Genomic DNA, 21,037 nt, shown 5'->3' on the forward strand with positions numbered 1-21,037 from the left:
AGTATTTTAGCGTGGATGTCTAAAAATGCTATGCACAAGGCTCGACTGTACAGTTGTGCAAATGGTTCTATAATAACATTACAATGGTTCTAGAGAGTTGTTTACTCATTCTGACTGAACTTAGCTCAGTTTGATTGTCTCATACTGTGCTAAATTTCGCAAGCAATCCCTTCAAAATAATGGTAATTCTTACGTTCGGTATCATGCCTTTCGCGTCAGGAGGACCTCTCAAAGCACTTCACTGAATTTCTTGTAAGGATTTATTATAAACTGACTGTATTTTGTAAGTGAATGTGGCAGCCAATGTGTGCACAGCAATGTCCCACAAGCAGCTATGAAATTAATGATCTGGGGGATTGTTAGCCAGAACACTAAGAGAAATTCCCTTTCCTTTTTGAATAATGCCACTTGAATAGGGAGAGATGGGATCTGAGTTTAACATCTCATCCAAAATATGGCACCTCCAACAATACAGTGCTCCCCTTAGCACTACACTGAAGTGACAGCCTAGCCAAGTTAACTTCCAAATGGGGCTTAAACCCTCAATCATTTTTCAATGACCCTGTCTGGAAAGTGAATGTGTGTCGATGGACTAGAATCAGACAAGCTGTGAAGTGCTGTCAGAAGAAATAACACGCTGCTGCTTACTGCTTACTCTCCCTTTTAAAGCCATAAATGACTTTTGAGCTGTATTACCAGATCTTCTTAGATAGGGTTTAGTAAAAACATTTGCCACTACAGTGCATGACTCAGTAGCTCAGGGCACCACGGATACATTAGAATTTAGGAACAGAAGAAGGATATTCAGCTCATTGAACCTATTCTGCCGCACACTATTCCATGGAGCTGCATACAACCACCTAGCTGAATCTCACTTCCCTACCTTTTGCCATATCTTTTAATGTTTGTTTCATGGAAAGCATATAACGAAAGTATAGTATCCAATTCTCAACAAGGAAACTACAGGATTTGGGGATTGAACTCAGTACTATCATTGGGAGACATTTCTCCAAGTATGAATCTATCAGGAATAAACTAACATTCTTCAAAAAATATTATGCTGGATAACCCAAGGCCAAATTAAACCAAAATGCTCCAAAATTGATCAACAGGAAAATTAAAAGGGAGATTAAAAAAAGGTCAAGAAATAAACTAAAGGAACCTAGCGAGAACTGGAAAGGGATCTAACAGTAATACAAAATATAATGTCTAAAAATACTTTTGATATTATGACAGTAAGAGGGTATAACCAGAATAATTGACTATTCAGTGCAGACTGCAAAATCTTTGTGCGTTTCTCTATTTATTCCCTTCTTTCCTTTGGCAGTGAAAACCCAAATGGCTCTTAAACCTAATTTAAACTTTACATAAATGGAACTGATAAAGATACAGCAAAACCACTTTAGAAAGTGTTTCTGGAATTTCTAGTCTTTGGCAAATTAGCATGGCTCAGCTGGTAGCATTCTGGCCTCTTAATCAGCAGTTTGTGGGTTCAAACCCCATGTTGGGACTTTGGCTTGCCTGCCTGTTCAAGTGGATATTAAAGATCCCATGGTCCTACGCACAACGAGCTTGTCCTGGTCAACAGTGCCCCAGATTGTCATTCACTTCAGAGCTGTTTGTGGAAGATTCACTGTTATGTTCATCTGCAAATACATTGTTACATTACTTTACAGTACATTCCATGAAGCGCTTTGAGATGCTTCAATGACGTGATAGGGACTAATTCCAAATGCAAGGATTATTATTTCAGATTTGCAGGTAATTTGTTCTAAAAAATATTCAAAGTACCTGATATTAATTGGAGGTGAATAACTAACAGCTACTAAAATTACAAGATAATTTTCCTCTGAATATTATGGTTGAGGATGGAAACTGCATTAATCATACTTATGACAGTGTGAAAACTAGGCGCAGTTGGATGACTCAACTGTCGTGGGATAAAGAAAATTGAACAGATGTAGGAGGCAATAGAGAAACCATATTGCAGTCACTGCTGAGACTTAGAAATTCACATGTGGCTCATTTGATATCAGTTTCTTCTCTGCATTTGTTTTATTTTTATTCCTTCATCTATCTGATCTTATAATTGTCATTGCTTTTAAAGTTGCTCTCTGACTCCATTACCCAATCTCTTAAGTGCTGCCACATCATCAGTTAGTTAGGTCAGATGTAAGACCACTATATTGTTTTCAGTTTTGAACAAGCTTTGCAAGTCAGTCCATCAGTGAGCCTCCCGAATCATTTTCCCTCCAGACAATTTGCCCTCTTATATACCGTACTGGCATGTTCTGCTTCACTGGCTTTCCTCTACCTCTTTGTTTTCATTGTGAATACTCCCCCATTCTCCGGAGTATTTTTATGCCTACAGACACAACAGCTCACTAATTTTAATGGGCATCACTAATTTTAATGTTATCATTTTTCAAAGAAAACTGAAGGCATTAAACTAAGATATCTCCCTGATGACCTGGTGGGTGAAGGTACTACCATCTGGTGCAGTACAAGGTCATACGTATTGTGTTGTGTCAGCAACTCTCACCTGGGGTGGCAGCTGACACCCTGCAATTGGACTTGGCATCCCTGTTTTCAGAAGTGAGAGTTCCTATTCTTGTTCACTCTCTATATTGGGTGCAGGATTCTTCTCATTTGCCTCCTGTTAACTCTCTAAGCCAAAGCCCCAATGGGTAGGGTGGTCCTAGCTCGACAAACAGTGGGAGAGCTTGCCATATCATGCACTCAATGGCAAGCTGTGTAGTGTTAGCTGGTTAAACTCCAGCAGGAGGCCAATGCACACTCTTGCCAACCTGTGCCTAGTACTCTCTGGAATTATGCAAACAGGGTGCGTACGTCCAAAGATTGAATACCAACTCCAGTCACAGAGAAATTTAGATGTGTAGGTGCTCTATATGGAACTCTGTCTGGCTTGGATACTCCTAGGCATGGTGGTGAGTATCCACATGTGTCAAACCAAATAAAATCACTCTCCAGAGACCCCTGTTGGAAGGTGCATGTTTGAGGATGTCAGCTGAACACTATTGCCCCCAACTCCATCTCACATTCCCACATTTGGAACTCCATCCCACATTTCCTTTGCCCGCTCCCTCACTTGCTTCCTTCAAGGCACATCTTAAGACCCTCCTCATCGTCCTTGCCTTTGTCCACTCTCCTACCCTCCCTGCCCTCCACCCTCACTGATCCCAAGCCCCCTTCACCCCCCTATGCAGGTCCAAATCCCGACAATCCAGCACCTTGGGACATCCTCCCGACGTGAAAGGCGCTATACTAATGTAATTTAGTATTGTATTCTATTGGCTATCATAGTGATTTACCTCAAGGTTCACATATAAAGAATTGTTGCTTGGGCTGAGGTTGCAGAGAGTGCCTAGCATCTGTGGAATAGCAACCACAGTAGTAGGGAAAAACAATAGAAAGGGAAGGGAGAATGTTTGGCAGAAAAATGGAGGAAAACTATCAGAAAATATAATTTTATGTGTGTAAAAAAAATCCAAAACAGAAATCTACCCACATCATCTTCATGTTAAAAATAGCTACATCTCAACAACCTGTCAGCATTGTTAAAGCATTATGGTGTTGGTACTAACTGAGAATATGCTACATCCTTGTGATTTTTTGAAGAAGATATAACAGAAGGCTTACTAAATGCAAACATGTACAACTGTAAAAATAGAGGGCTACAAATCAATTGTGGCTAGATACATTTTCAATGGGTTCAGAGAATCCAGTTCCTTTTGTTCTGTTTCTCCACACCCAAAGCTGCTGTTGGGGCTTAACTCCATGGACACCTGGAGTTCTCCTATACTTGAGCAACTGATCTCACCGTTCACATGTGAGCCATGATAGTGAGTGTCACCAAGTTATTTAACTGTGTGTATGTTGGCGAAGAAGGAGAAAGGAAAAGGGAAATCCCAGGCAATTCTGATTCTGGCCAGGTCTGCTGCACTTTGGATTGGGAGTTAGTGGCCATTTGTAGCTGTTTGTTTTCCTCTCACCATCCCAGTGGCATAAAGATCAAACACATTGACTGTCCAATTCTCCTGACTGTGATCAGCTGACAAAGCTCAGATATAAGATCAAACCTGGCATCTTTCCAGGGTGAAATAACCTGCCAGGAAGTACATTTATCCACTTAGCAAACAGGGGGCTCCTTGAGTATACTTGAAGAGCATAAGGCAGTCAATTACAATGTTGCCTATAACCTCAGATTTGTGAAACTTCTTTAAACTTATTTTCTATTTAAATAATATTCTGTGGTTTTACCTGAAAACAAAATATCTACTCACTTGAGGAAATCGATCCTTCTCATGTCACTCAGTAGTCATTGTGACATAAGGAAATGTGTGTTATTGATCACATTATGACAAGTTCAAGTTAAGGGTCGTTTGACTGTTGTGATGCAATTATATCCTATTTAAATTGCACGGTTATTCATTGTATATTATATAAGTTTTGTTAATCATCTAAATTGCAGCTTATAAGGAAGGTGTCAACTTTTATCAGTTGGTGACATTCTTTCTTTTGGATCATAAAGTCATGGGTCCAGTTTGGGGCTTAATGAGCCATTTATCTAGTGCTTGGTTGTAGGACCTTGCTGTGTGAAAAATAACTGATGTTTTTGTAGCCTATAAAAGTGGCCACAGTACTTAACACCAGTTACTGTCAAGTTCTCTGCAATGTTTTTTTAATCGTGGTAAGTAAGGTGTAAAAATATAAGGAGTTCTTTTTTCAATTTTCTTCATGTGTCAGCCTGGTTCTGTTGGTAGCACTCTTGCCTCTGAGTCAAAAGGTTGTCAGTTCAAATCCCACATTGGGTATTTCGAGTTTTTCTTGGAAGGGGGTGGCAGAGAAGAGTGGGGAGGGATTGGATTAGACTCAAATACTAGGTTGACTGCTGTTTAATCATATTGTACCTGTCTTCACTTTTATACAGAAACCAGTACCAATGGGAATGTCCAGTCAATCCCTCTTAAGTAGGTAAATTAACATTTTATAATTAATGGTGGATAAGTGAGTCAGCAGTGCTTGGACTGACATTCTATTCATGCTCTTATGTGAATGGGTACAAAGAGAGTTAAAGATAAACTTTTCTTGAAAGTTAAATATAAGTCATAAAGATTAGGGTGATATGTTAGGTAGTGACGTCTTCGCATTACAGAAATTCTGACGTCTTTTGGAAGCAGCTAAGGATCATTGATTCTGTTCCTGTTGTCATGGCTGTGACGTAATTGGTAAGTTTAGGCATCCTTATCATTGGTGGCAGTGTGGTTGCTAGGAGAATATTTGTAGCATATTATGCAAAATAGAGAGCTGTTCGATTTCCAATAGGGAACATGTCTTTTACACCATCTTCCTCTATATACTGCAATGAATATGTACCAGGTATCAGCCTGGCTTAGTCAATAGTAGTCTTGCCTCTGAATTATAATAATAATAATCCTTGCATTTGATATAACACCTTATTATGTCTTCGAGATGTCTCAAAGCCCTTCACAGAATATATGTATCAGAAGTTTATGGGTTCAAGCCCCATGGCTTTAAGCTCATGGTCTAGGCTGATATGCCAGTGACATGTTGGGAGAAGCACTACATTGTTGGAGGTGCTGTCCTACAGGTGAAACATCAAACCAACTCTGCCTGTTGAGTTGGACTTTAAAGATTCTATGCCACTATCTGAATAGAGAAAGGAGTTTCTCCTGGTGTCTTGACCAATGATCATTCACTTCATAGTTGTGTGTGGGACACTGTTGTGCGCAAATTTGGTACTACACATTACAGTATGTGTACAGTACACACATACTGTAATGTGCAGTGACTCAAATACCGTCACAACTGATAAGAATAAATCCTGTGAAACACTTTGAGGCATCCTCCTGAGTGTGAAAGGTGCTATATCAAATACAAGCATTATTTATTATAATAATCCTTGCATTTGTAACTGACTCTAAGCAAATTTTAAATATATAATAATTAATAATAATGTATATCATATAAGATAGGGTCCTATGATGAGAACTTACCAAAATGTTTTATGGTACAGATCTAACAAGAATAACAGTTTGCTTTTTTACAATGCCTTTCACATAGGATAATGTCTCAAAGTGCTTTACAGAGACATTGTAGGACAATTAGGGGGTGGATGGAGGAGGTGTTGGAAGGAAGTGATCCACATTATCAAACAATTTGACAAATTAAAAAGATGTGCAAAAATATAACCAAAACTTCATCAATTATATATTACACTAAAACATAGGAATCAGAAAATCATACTGTTTCTTCAGACTGAATGTGTCAATTAAGAATCCCTCCCACCCTCTCCCCCCACTCCCCCATTACCTGATGGTCTCAATGTAATGTTTTTGTTTGCTGCTAAAGTTGATATAGATGCTGCTTACTTGAGCGTGCTAAGCTCCGTTAGGGATGGCTGAGTAGCCTTAAGATAGCTCTCACGACGTGCTGCAATCTTTGGAGAGGGTTTTGGGCTGGTGTCCGAATCCCCACTGTCGTCATCCCCCATTGCTTTAATGTAGCTGCCACTGCGCATTCGGCGACAGGGAATCTCATCATCTTTGCCTCGAGGGGCGTAACCTCCCCAGTCGTCTTGTGGAACCTGATAAAATGCAACAGAATATTCTGATGTATCATTTTTTGGGGGCTAGCGTCTACAAAATACTGAACAATTGGAGCGATAATTGACCATATAAATCACGTTGATGAAATAATTATTCATAAAATGGATGAATCAGTCTTTAAAAGTATGAGTAGGCTTTGGCCTATTCAAATTGTAACTTATATTGTAACAGAGGTGCTTATCAATGCTGCTGGCTGAAATAATCACTCTTCGCTTACAGTTTTGACAGTGATTTAATAAGGTAATAATGGTGGATCAGTGGTACGCCCAGGCAATAAATCATTTCACAGCACCCACAGGCTTATTTCCACTTTGCTTTGGGGATTCCTATGCATTTAGAGAATTCACCTTTTCAGAAATGTAGCTTTCACAACTACACAGTTTCCTTGGCATGTAACTCACGTAATTCTTATCGGTATTGGACAGCAAAACCTGTGAAAACAGAGTTCTCTTTTTTTCATACAGTTCCTAATTGTATTTCCCCCCTCCTCTCCACGAGCACTGATTCATGCTGAGCTATAGATACACAGTTGCTGGTGGCCCTGTGGTGCCAATGATTCATCTGTAAGCCACTGTTATTCAATAATTGCATGGAAACCGTTGAGCAATGAGCAAATCACAGTGCTCCGGGACGCTACATGCGTGAAGGGCACTATATAAATGCAAGTTGTTGCTCTTGTGTTGTTGACTTTGTATCTCTGCTCACTTGTTGCTTAAATGTGGTGCATTTAACAACTGGGGACATTGATAGCGATCAGCAGCAGGAAGACGATAAGAGAAACAGAAAGCTGAGCCACATTGCCAAATCAATTGAGTTCAGAACACCAGACATCATAATGTACTGTATGCTGTACAGGACAGGCAATTACTGTCTGCCATATTCTGGGTCTGGCCTGACCCTCATAGCATATAGTACAACAACATAAGGGGGCGCCCCAGACCTCAGAAGAAATGCAGAGGAGAGCAACAAGGATGATCCCCAATGAGCCATGAGTAATGATTTGACAAGCTAGGGCTCTTCTGTCTTGAAAGTAGATATCTCAGAGAGAATCTCATATAAAATTTGAAGTGGGATTTTAAAACTAAACCCAGAGCAATACTTAGACAAGAACATTACCTTAAAATTTAAGGTTTCGCATAATTTTGGAAAATTCCTGCAGTAATCTGCACAATCTTAAAATAAATGCCTTAATTCACTTTTAATTTAGAAGCCAGTAAACTGCAAGACACAACAAGAACTGTGATAAATCAGCTATGAAAATGTATTATTGCTTAGTTTAAGAATTTTTCAAAATTCTCTCTGATTTTAAACAATAGGCAATGGTTTTAAGACTTAGACCATAAGACAGTTAAGGACCCAGAAAAGTTCCAGTTCTGAGGCTTGCTCAACTGTTTTCCTGGTCTATGTGTCACAGTATCTCACCAATAATTGGGATAACATTCTACCTGGGTCTAGATTAACCTTATTTGTGTAGCATTTCAGAGGGTCCAGAATTTGGCAAAGTGTAGAACTAAGTCTTAACTTTGAAGCCCAGTCTTCCGTAGTTCTTAAAAGAAAGTTTTAAAAACCTGCCTGCACAATCAAGACTGTAGTTAAGAATTTGCTAAATTCTGGATACTGTGAATTAATAGAGTAAATCTAGACCTATGTAGAATTTTACCTTTAGTTTGTTTACCTTCTGATGAGTTAGAGCCTCACTTCCTAAAATATTTAAGAAAAAGAGAGGTTTCAGAAGTGACAGATGGATTGATATTTGCATATATACTTGATAGAAGTACCTATCTGTTCCTGAGAAAAATGGAAAAAGTGTAATTTAATCACCAGTTAATATTGATAAAAATGCAATATATTTCCGAAAGCTAATCTCTAACACATTTATTAGGATAAAGAGAAACAGAGATTTACTCACCTGCTAAGGGCTAATAAATATGCCACAACTATGACCCACATATATTCTGCTCCGAAATCCAAGCAAAATGCCTTAATATCATCTGCTAGGGAAACATTTGTGCTGAATGCTTTCTATATTTCAGTTTATCCATTAACATCAAGGCTACACCTGAATGCAATGTTTCTTTCCCCAAAGTGCGTATGATTAGGCCTCAATTTCACTCCGTGGTTAATAAGTCAAGCTGCTTTAAAAATAAGAGTAAAATAAATTGGATGTCTTACAATAGAATTGAACAGCAATAAAACAGAGGGCAATGAGGATATAATACACAATATATTGCACTGCCACCTTGCATTACATTTCAAAGGTGCATGGGGATTTTTTTAAATCTCAAGACAACCAATCTTATAACACATCTGATCACAGATTACCCCATAATTTAAATGAATCACGGGAAAAGTTGACAGTATTAATACAAGAGCAAGCTGTTAGCTTTGCCTTTCAACTCCATTGATCCAATGGCCCCATCCACATTATTTGTTTCCTTCTTTCCAATGCAGTGATTCATTCTGGGATATCCAGAAGTTACATTCAAGCTGTTCTGTGTTCTGGTCAGGCTGCACCTTGAGTACGTGTACATAAGGGGATGCCCAAGCCTTAAAGATAGTGCAGAGAAGAAGAATGAGGATGATTCCCAATGTTACATGAATGAGCTATGAGCAACCATTAAGACAAACCAGAGCTCTTTAGTTTTGAAAGAAGATATCTCAGAGGCGACCTTATAGCGGTATACACACTTTGAAATAGGATTGACAAAATAAACAGAACAATACTTATGGATGTGCTAAGGCAGTAGAATAAGAAGACACAGGTATAGGGTTGCAAAAGGCAATTTCAGAACAGACACCAGGAATTTTTTTTTTACGCAGAGAATAATTAATGACAAACAAGTTATCAGAAAGGATGGTTGAGGCCAGGTACTGGACTCATTTAAAAATAGTTTGGTTCTGTGTTGGGAGGGTTGGTATTCTGGAAGGATGAGAAGGACAAAGGGCTTTCTTCATCCAAACAAATCTTGTTCTTTATCACTTCTAATACCTCGTCCAAATGGCAATTCTTTGTTTATCCTCTGTTTACAAAATTACCCCAAATACTCCAGCCTCTTAATGTAGCCCCAAGATCAGGCCAAAAATATAAAAAACACAAGCCCATTATCACACCCCTCAAGCAGCCAAAGTCAGAACCATCTCAATCCAATCTCATTGGTGCTTTGACCATCAATTCCAGGGAAAATTGGTTATTCACTTCATGGCTGTTTGCGGGCCGTTTGTGTAACTGGACATTAGACGCCTTATCCATCTGCAAACCACATAGTCACTATACTTTACACTAAATTAGGTGAAGCCCTTTGAGACTTCTCACCGACAAAATAAGACACTGTATCGAATGCAAGGATTATTATTATTATATATTGTGCCAGATCGACATCCATAACCAAGCATATTCAAAACTGCACTTGTTCTTTGCCAAAAAGTCATTTGTTATTGATAATTAATAACTGATAAATACTTCCTTTGATACCCAAACATGTTTTGTGTGTGGGTGGGTGGAGTCACAGAAAACCATCATGGACATAAAAAAAACTCTGATCTTCCGATCTAATTTAAACCAACTTTCCTTGCTCCCACGCCGTTTCATATCGTTCTTTTTCAAGCAACTATCTAATTCCCTTTTTAAAGTAACTTATGGAGTGCATCAACAATGGAACTACATTAGGGTCTGATTATGTAAGAGACACTAATGAAAACATTGGTTTAAAATGCAGTTTTAGCTCTCACTGTGGGCTTGAAACTGACAGAATTGTAACTGATGTTGGTGATTGAAGAGGAATATTCTTTCAGAGTGTCTGTGTATTCAGAAATCCTCTTTATTTTCATAGCGTTCAGCTTTAAACTATTTTTAATTGTTTGTAAAAATGGTTTTGTCAATGGCAAAAATGACTAGTGGCAAATATCACAGGATAATAGCTTTGTATGGAAATGTAGCCTGAGTGATGTGCATAATTTAAGGACTGTCTATATTCATATGTCTGGAGGCAACCATCTGAATTTTAAACAATGTTAGTTTCTATTTGCTACATCAATATATTTTAAGTAGGAAGCTACTGACTCATGTTTGGGTTATGGTTCCTAGGATACATTCTACCCTCTATCATATATCCCAACCGCCAGGTGCTGACTGTCCAGCACCTTGGGACGTCCTCCTGACGTGAAAGGCGCTATACAAATGTAAATTGGTGTTGTTGTTTCTCCTTCAGGATGTTGAACCCAATCCTAGTACCTTCACTTGTAAGTTACCTGGCTGAGATCTGCTATTTCAGTACAGATTGTTCAGTAGTGTGTGAGGCTCAGGTGCCATAGTCCCCTACTGATCTATTTTAGAATTTAAATGTCTGTTTTGTGATGTATGCCTGAAGACTTTTCTCTTCGGCTGTGCTTACGGGCACCTTCCCCCCTCCCCCGGCTCCGATTCAGGCTCCGCCACTGTTAAGCGCTCTGAGATGCTACCCTGGGTGAAGAGTGTTATATACGTTTAAGTTGTTGCTGTATATTAAAGCCTATCTCAAATGTGTGGAGAAAAAATAATGAAAGCAAAATTCATAATCCCTATGACATGATAATGACAAATTAGATTGAAATGAACCTGTAAATATAGCGAGGTATGAACTGAGCCCCTTTGCTGTCTTCTTTTTTGTTAAATCACAATAATTGCTCCATGTCACAGCAGCTTTCATGTGACATCTACAGCCAATTCCTGTGTTTAAAGAGGAAGTGCACACTCCCAAATGGGCCCATTGAATTAAATGTTAAAGTGGAAGTGCATGCTACTGAGTTTCCCAATGAACCAAATGTTAAAGGGGAAGTGCAATTCTTGAGTCAAAATTGTGGAAACCGATCCTGTCTTCATCTGTGGTCCGCACACATGTGCAGGATCAAGAGTAGGACTGACTTTTTTCCTCTATAGACCAAGAGCAACAATAAAAACTTGCATTTATATAGCACCATTCACACAGGGATGCGTTTCAGAGCGCTTGAGCAACGCAAGAGCAACGGGCAATTGTAGAACTACAACTGTTGCCATCAACTAACATACTGAGAAATTTAATCTGGAACTGGTTTATATGGCTTTGTTGTGTTTGCAAGGTGATTGGAAATATAACTTTATTTTCAATTGGGGACTCACAGGTTCTGCCTTTAAAAAAATGAAATCTCATTGATCAGTTACAAAACACCCAGCAATTTGTGTTGCAGAATCAATCATTAAAAATATTCTGGTATCTAGGCTTGTTTACAGTTTTGTTTTTAATGGGTGGTGAAAGTCAATTGAAATTATGGTATTTAAAAAGTCAATATAATCATCAGAAGTCCAATTAATTCAAGCTTTTGGTAAATTAAGCATTTGAATGCTCTACAAACTGTTATTTTGTCTAATTAACTTTAAATTTGTTCTGATAAGTATTTATTCAGTGATATTAGAATCAATGTATTGTTATATTTTTATAGCTTGTAAAGATGGATTTACTGATTTCAGTATTCAAATTAAACTCAATAAAAACAATGCTCACTTCACTCCATCTCATTTGTTCCCTCTCCCCTTTAAAACCCATTTTAAAAAAATATCTCTTTGATTGCACCTTTGGCCACCTCTCTTCCTATCCCTCCACCCTATCTCTCTCACAGTTTGGGTTCCCACTACATCGTTGTGAAGCCCTTTGAGATGTTGTCCTAAGTGAAAGTTGCTATATAAGTGCAAATTCTTGTTGTCAAAATAGCACATAGTAGTTTAATTAAAGATTGCAAAGTTGATTATTCTTGGTTCTTGCGATTTAATGCTTTGAATGACAATATAATAATTACTTTAATATTTATTTGAAAGTACTAAACTAAAATCTGAAATGCTTCTCCAGGGTCGATTGTACCCACAAGGTACACATTCACTCCGCTTTACAGTAAAGCCTGTGAAGTACATCAATATGTCCTCCCGACATACGGATTATCATTATTAATAATAACTAATAACATAAAAACATGGCTGCAATTTGGAATGCAAAATAACTGTAGGAGAAACCATTCTAGAGACTTTGGGAGTGGATGTGTATAGTGACAAACTTCTTGTTAAGGTCACATTCAATTAGTACTTTCTGTCTAGTTAATAAGGTATAAGGTAAACCACATTATTTCACCCTCCCATGTTTGCACCCACGATGGAGTGTAAGCAAAATGTCTTATGAGTTACCTAAATATGTTGACTTATGTAAAAGTTTGAAGGAAAGATAGATTTTCTTTAAAAATAGCTTTCTGACTCAAGCAAACTGTCACTAAAATTGTTGTAGGTGATGACTTGACAAATTATAATGTATTAGCTAAGCAGACTTTTTTTGGCAGTCTGCATTTCGTTTAGAAGGCTGGTTGTCAGCTGTTAGTTCGTAGGCTGGAGAAACATTGTATCACAATTGCCATTAAGTCTTGTGGCACGTAATGCCGTGCTACATGTAAATTTATATTTTCCTTCGTTCTGTGCCTATTAACGTGTAGGATGCCCTACTGGAAAATGGACTAACCCTTTTCTAAGTGAAAAATGGGGTCAGTCAATGCCTTAATTTAGCGATGAGACTTCCCAACTCCATCCAATGAATGGGATGGGAGCCAGCCCACTGATCTCAGTATTGACTACCAGCCATTGATCTCAGCTCATAGATGGTGATGCTGTACTATCAACACATGGGATGCAGTATTCGGTTGCCAGCTTTAAGTCCTGTAGTCCTGTAGCTCAGTGGTTAGAGCACTCGCTTTGCAAGCGAGAGACCTGAGTTCAATTCCAGGCAGGGCGAAACCTTGGGCAAGTTTCCTTACTCCACACGTCTAATAATAATCCCTCCAAAACAAAAAACAATAATAAATTGGTCATTTTCAATCTACGACTGTTTGTGGGACATTGCTGTGCGCAATTGACTGCCGCGTTCGCCCACAAATATACAGTCAATTCACTTTAGAGTATATTCTGTGAAGCGCGTTGAGACGTCTAGAAGATGTGAAAAGCGCTATATCAAATGCAAGGATTATTATTATTATTATTAACCATTGTGATGGAGATGGGGTTGTACACTCGAACCAGTCAATATATTAACTGGCTGGAATATTTTCAACAAAGTGTTAACTAACTCATCTGCAATTTGCTTTCCTTTTTTATAACAAGTGTGGAAAATAAACATTTCCAGGTGAGTTCCACGGGGGCTGGGAACGCATTCTATTCTGCTCATGTCAAGTGTCAAAACTTCATCTTCAGAAGCACAGAAGATTGTGAATGTTTCCACTTTTCAGACCAATCATCCTGTGAGAATACTAATGCAGTGTCAATTAGTGAGCATTTTACACTGTTAGAGCTGTGACCAACAAATTCTGGACTGAACTTTGATTCACAACATTTAGGACTGTTAAGGCAACAGGACAGTGACTTTCTCATTAACCTGGCATGGATTCCACCCTGAGTATCATAGATGAAATGATAACCTTTCCAACATACTGCAATGCCAAGTTTCCAAGCCACACTACACATGTTTATTTCAGTATGTTTATTGCAGTATGGTTTTTTTTAATCGAGAGTGAAGACTGTAACTCAACTTCACTCAAGCCGCAAAATGAGCTGAAATCAATACCATGCATCCTTAATTCGATTTAAACAATGCATTTTCTGCACCAATAATTTATTTGATCTATATCCGAACATCAGTGTGTTCTGAGGCAGATAAAATTCATAATCAGAGTCATGAGACAGTCCATGAAATCCATCTTTCTTTCCTGAGAGCTAAATGCTCATGTGTTAGTTTTTAATTCCCTTGTCTGTGGAATTAAACTAATAATAAAATGCACACCAGCATAAAAAAAGCTTTGTTTAGTGCAGCTTTGGTTATTAAATGTGATCTATCATGCTGTCAAAACATGATAGATCACAGTAGATGGCAGCTACTGACTGGATAGATGAGACACGGTGCACAGATTAGTTTGGCGAGCAGACTTCAGAACTCCCTGGTGGATGTTCACAGCAGCCTTGATGTTATTTAAGGGCATGAGAAGAAGCATCACTTGTTGGCTGAAGTTAGATGAGCTATATATTTAGAAATATTTTTCATTGGCTGAACACAGGTGCGTAACTGCAAATCAGTTAAAGAAAATTGCTTTGTGCTGTTCTGGAAGTGTCTGGTGATAGGTAATATTGGATGGTTTGTTTTCCAAAAGCTAAATTTGTTTCTCTAAGAATATCAGTAAATATTGAAATATATTCCTATTATTGTATTTGTATTATGTTTCAGAGTTGCTTCAGTCATTTCAGGAGCTATTTAGAAAATTGATATCTAATTTCTGCTCCATCATAAATTTTAATTGTTCACTGTTTTAAAGGGTTATGATGTTCTTGGTTTTACACATAGAGACATAGGATGTAAAAGTAAAGTAATTATGCACAGTTTATACACTGGTCACTGATTAGACATTAACAGGAACACTGAAGTAAAACAGTTTAGACACCTCACTTCAGGAAGAATTTTAAGGCCTTGGAGGGATGCAAATTGCTTAGAAGGAATAGATTATTTTCTTAATCTATTATAAAGACAATGAATATAAAATATATACCAACCTACAAAATAGATGTTCACATACAAAATACACAATCACCACATTTTACAGTAAAATAATGTAAAGCACTCTGAGTGATTCTCCTGACATAAAAGATGCCACCGTATATCAGATGCAAGGATTTTTTGTCTATGATTGAACGAGTTTCTCTGGCTCTGTTTGGTGAATTTTAGAGAGTCCAATGAGAATCACTTCCTGAGAAAAACTTGTGTTTCACACGTCTTAACCTCCAGCTCCTTTGGTGCCTTATCATCTAATTGTGCATCTGCCTGGCTCAGTTGGTAGCACTCTCCCTTCTGGCCCAACATCAAGACTGACACTCCAACGCAGTGCTGGAGGAGCGCTGCATTATTGGAGGTGCCATTATTTGGATGAGACATTAAACTGAGGTTCCATCTGCCTGTTCAGATAGTTGTTTAAAATCCTATGGCACTATTCAAAAAGAGAGGTTGACTGTCCCAGTGTCTTGGTCACCAATCCCCCATAAAAGACTGAAGCACTTTGAAATGTCTCAACGTCATGATAAGGCACTGTATCAAATGCAAGGATTATTCTTATTAAAGTTGGGAAATTGCTGTGTGCAAATTGACTGTCACATTTGCCTACAAATAGAGTCACTACACTTTACCGTAAAATCCTATGAAGTACATTGAGATATTTCGATAACATGCTGAGACGCTAAACCAAAAGGAAGGATTATTGTAACTATTCTGGTAGGCAGGTTCCACATCTGAACATCTGAAATACCAAAATTAAATGTTATGTGGCCCAGTCCAACTTTGCAAATGACAATCCTGAAAGGATTACGTTTCAGATCTCTGGTTCAGTGAGTAATATTTTCAATTATTATACATATTACATAGTTAAAGTACTTTTGGAATTGGTTTTAGAATTATTTCAATGCTGTGATTCTGTTACAAAAACTTGCACTTATTCATGTGAAAAGCTTTCTTAGACATCCAATACCATAGCACTGAAGAAAACATGACAGAATGTTTCTGTTGGGAAAATTAACTATGACCTTCAACGTCAATGTGTTACCCTGCACTGCTATAACGGCATCAGCTTTGACAATATAAGTGAGTAAATTACAGTGAGCAAGCAGCAAAACAAGACAAAGAAAATTGTTAAAAAGAAATTCCAACTCTAAGAGCTAATGCTTGATATATGTTGCTATTTTCAGAAAAGCTGCAGTCAATTTTACAACAGGACAGAGAGCATGGCACATACATATAATGATGTTGATGAGTGGGATGGTATTAATGCATTTGCTGCTATTTCAAGCAGATGTATCATGTTGAGTGTGGGGAATTGTGCCTGAAACTCAAATGAGTAATCATCAAAGTATAATTTAGCATGAATTGAATCCTTAGGACAACATGGGCTCTGTGGGTTATAGAAAAACACACTATCCAGTGATATCCAGTGACCACAACACTGTGAAGGAGAAATTACAGATACTTTCAAAATCATGAGTGTCCCATGAAAAGCCATAGAAGATAATTTTCTTTGGTCCTGTTGGTGTGTAATGTGCATTTCTGTACTCAACCAACAATACTAGGTTAAGAGGTCTGGCTCACAAAAGGATTATTTTCCCATAATACAGCAACAACAACAACTTACCCTTATATAGCGCCCTCCACCCAGGATGGTGTCTCAGAATGCTTAATAGTGGCAGAGCCCGACTCCGAGCCAGTGGGGTGGGGGGGAGGTGGCCATAAGCGTGGTCGAAGAGGAAGGTTTTCAGGCTGGACTTGAAAAAGGGGAGAGAGGGGGCAAGGTGGAGGGATTGAGGGAGAGTGTTCCAAAGTTTTGGGGGTTAGTGGCTGAAAGTGCGACCTCCGATGGTGAGTCGGAGTTTGGAGGGATGAGCAGGAGGCCTGTGCCAGTCGAGCGGAAGTGCCAGGGTGGTGGAATGGTGAGTGAGGAGGTCGGAGAGACAGGGAGGTGCCAGCGAGTGAAGGGAGTGAAATGGCTCATAATCCAAAGATTGTGAGCAATTTTTTCTCCCGCAGTGGAAATGTATTTAGGGGTTCTATTGCAAAGAAATGAATTGTTAATGTGTGCTGTAGAGGCCAAGATGCTAAAGGTTTTGTAATATAATACATTGCTCTCTCTGTTTGATAAGCCTGAGATCTGCATCTCAAAACAGTGTATACTGTAATTAGTTAATCCTTATATTTGATATATCAATCACTCTGGGACGCTACCTGCATTAGGGGTTGTTGACTGCGAGATAGTTCCTTTCCTTTTTGATTAGTGCCATTGAATCTTTAATGTCCACCTGTATAGGCAGACAGGACCTTAGCTTCATTCTCATCTTCATTCTCATCCAAGAGCGTGCTTCTGGACTCACACCAGAGACTATTCTTGGGGTATTCGCTGTTCATAATATTTAATGCTGATCTCAATTAAGGTAATTTAATTCAGGTTAATAACACTAGAAAATGGGCAATTGAATGATGGAATGTGCCATGGAATTGAGATGAAATAAAGCAATATACTATTTAAGGTTGTACAGTGAAGAGTTTGCAGTTACAGAAAGTGAACAGGTTGAACATTTTGGTGCGCTAGGTGACCAGAAATTGGAAGTAAATTCACTAAAAAATATCAACTTAGAAAAATAAACCACCTATTCACATTGCGTCAGACATGATGGTAAGTGCTCAGTACACACAAATCATTTGTAATTACAAATCTTTATTAATTTTCTTTTAAAAAAAGTTTGCACTCCAATTACCTCTCGTTCTGGCCTAAAGGCACTCACTAGTGTTGAGGTACGGTTCCATCTCCACTTGATTGCCATCCTCCACTTTTCCCAATTGTTCATTATTTCATATGGGAGAACAGTCAAAGGCTATTCAATCATTGCGTGAATCTCAGCCAAGCCTGATCCCTCACTCAATGTTGACACACACAGACTTTACAGTAGGGGTCACTAGATAGTTACAATGATTGGGAACCTTGTCTAATTTTCCCTGTCACTTTCTTGAGTCGAGTTGGCTGCGTGTGGGACCAGCAGGAGCAAAAAAAAGACATTGATATTCCAAGAATGACTCGAGTTGCTTCTAATTTTTTTCCTGATTATTTCAATCTTTCGTAAATAAATGGAAGTGCATTGCACGAGCTGAGAATCAATATCAAGATAATAGCCCACAGCATAAATGAAACACAATAAATTCATTTTTTTTAAACAGTGGATGCTCACCCTCACTGTCTTTTGAAGACCAGGCCTGGGTCAGACAAAAGTAATGTTTTCCTCATTAATGTAACAACAACAAATTATATTTGTAAAGTGCCTTTCACGTCGGGAGGACGTCACAGTCAGGGATTTGAACCTGAGCAGGGGATTGGGATCAGGAGGGGAGGAGGGCAAGGAGGGTAGGAGTAGGAGGGTGGCTGAAGATGTGGTCGAAGAGGAGGGTCTTAAGACATGTCTTGAAGGAGGCAAGGGAGGAAGCAAGGTGAAGTGACTATGGGCTGGAGTTCCAAAGAGTGGGGGAAGAGAACCTGAAGGTCCAACTGCTGATGGTGGGGTGGGCCAGGCGGGGGACTTGGAGTGACTGGGGGATGGGGAGCCAGTGGGGCTTCATGACAAAATTAATGCTTGCAAAGCTTTTTGAGGAGGAAGACAGACTAAAAGTGCTATTTTATCATGAGGATAGGGATGCCTTTTGATATGATTTATGATGCTGTGTTGTGCACTTTTATATGACCAAAAAATGTTGCCTAAAATGGTTTCATGAAAACTGTGCCATGTTAAAGAAGCTTCTTGTTTCAATATAACTGTTGGAAAACCAAGTTTCCCCAGCTTTGGTGTCTGGTGGGGTTAATGTGCCACCAGTGCATTCTTTGCCAGATAGATGCTGCATTTCTCATTGGAAAAGCATTTCTGTCCAGTGTTATCTCCCTACCTCGTGTCATAGCCACATACTGTGTGATGCTGGACAGTGAATATCACAACACTGCAAAGCCATTTGTAGTGGGGTGGGGGTGGAGAACCTCATCCAATGCCAAAACATGTGCACTTTATAGTAGAGGAGATTACATAGATCTTTAGAGCGGGAATTACTTTCTCTCCATCTGTAGCCAACTGCCGATGGCCAACAGTAGCTCCATCCCCCCATCATCTCATTATTTCACATGATGAACTAAAGGGTAGGAATGTCTGTGCTTAACACGCAGTTTTAAAGGTTTTAAGGTTTTAACTGCCGAAGCTCCAGCAGTACCCTAATACACACTTTGAGTTCCTCACGTCTCGCCTCTTGCTAATTTATGCTTAATACTCTCCCTCCAGGGAGAGAGTGCAACTTTCATTCCAGACACAGGGAGGTTTTCATGTATGGGTGGCATACATGGAACTGGTTTGAATACTTTTAAGCATGATGATGGGTTTCCACGTGTGATAGCTACCCTGCTGACCAACAATAAAATAAGCATTAATCAGATATTGAATTTGGAAATTGGTTGGTCTGTGTCTCTACCTTTTGAGCCATAAAAGCATCAATCTTATCTGTGTTCAAGAGGATTTTGAGCAGTAGTGTGCTGTAATGGGATAATGGAATGGGTTCTTACCTGCAGATACTGACATGATCGCTCCTGTTGGCACGTCTGTGATTTCATGACTGTTTTATTATCGACATTGACAGAAGATTTCTGGTAAACCTCTCGAGCCCGGCTCACGGTTAGTGTCGATGACCACGAGCTCTTCTTCAGAACTTGCGCGTCGATGCTCAGTGGGTTTGGGATATTTACACAGGTTGTGCACTTCACATCATTATTGCTCCTGGAAGTTTTCAAGCTGTGCTCACTGATTGTGTTATAAGCTTCCATGAAGTATTGTGATGTTGAGCGGTCTGGGCATCGACCCATGGTCATGACATTGGTTGGCCCATGGTAAAGGCACACGTCACCATCTAGATTATCATCTGAGCTCCACCAACCTGAAATATTAGACTTGCTCTTCAGTTCTGACTTCCTGTCTTTGCTCTTGCTACGCTTCCCATGCTTCATGCCATGGGGCTCATCAGGACTCGCTTTATTGCCATTCATGTGCCCTTTGGAAGGGCCCTCGAGTGAATGGGACTTGGTAAAGAGCTTTTGCACTGAATGGACCAAGTGGCGGATCCTCCCTGGGCTGTCGCTGCGATGTTCCAAGGCAGTCCGTTTATACTGCAATGTGTGGAAGCCATCACGACGGATAGGGATCTGCCTCTCAAACTGATCCAGGAGGTTAGCAGGGATACGGTTGACTTTAGTGGATGACGGGACAGGGACCAGAGCACATTCATCCTTTAGGTCATGATAGGAGCTATAATGTCTTCTGGGGAAAGTGCTGCTAGCAATTTGATCATTGAATGGAACCATGCATTCTGACTGAAAGGAGTTCCTCTGGGTATAATAGGGATGATCTCCAGGGTGGGACTCCACTGGATTGAGTAGGTATGGCTTCCTTTCCTGTTGGTGGGGCAGCATGTCACACGAAGGGTCACAGTTGACTGCATAGTGATGGCCTCGGCTGCTTGATAAGCCTTTCATTGTTGACACTGAGACTCTTCGAAAGTCATTTAACAACAGTAGTTACTGGTTGAGGAAGTATCTTGGGTATTTCCTGGAGAAGATAATAAAGTAAAATAATTGATTTCGCTGACGTAATAAGGTATTATATAAAATGCAAGGAATATTATTATTATATGCAACAACGAGAAATATCTGATCACCATGTGCCTGAGGTCTTCAAACAGCAATTCATAATTTCTAAGTATGACAACAATATCAAACAGTAGAACATCTTTAATAAAAAA

At 39.2% G+C, this 21,037-nt stretch overlaps 1 protein-coding gene across 1 annotated transcript in view; it reads right to left on the reverse strand.

The window, feature by feature from the left end:
• The window catches only part of dlgap1a (discs, large (Drosophila) homolog-associated protein 1a), a 90,305-nt gene extending 69,534 nt beyond the window's left edge, over positions 1–20,771 (reverse strand). Inside the window, exons 1-2 of the mRNA XM_007900948.2 lie at positions 19,809–20,771; positions 6,414–6,628 (exon numbers count right to left, since the gene is read on the reverse strand). Coding sequence (XP_007899139.1) covers positions 6,414–6,628; positions 19,809–20,771 — 1,178 coding nt within the window. The remainder of the gene's footprint in view (positions 1–6,413; positions 6,629–19,808) is intronic.
• Positions 20,772–21,037: the final 266 nt, after the last annotated feature.

The sequence above is a fragment of the Callorhinchus milii genome, unplaced genomic scaffold (genome assembly GCF_018977255.1).
Source record: "Callorhinchus milii isolate IMCB2004 unplaced genomic scaffold, IMCB_Cmil_1.0 Scaffold2, whole genome shotgun sequence".
In the NCBI taxonomy this organism is placed as follows: domain Eukaryota; kingdom Metazoa; phylum Chordata; class Chondrichthyes; order Chimaeriformes; family Callorhinchidae; genus Callorhinchus; species Callorhinchus milii.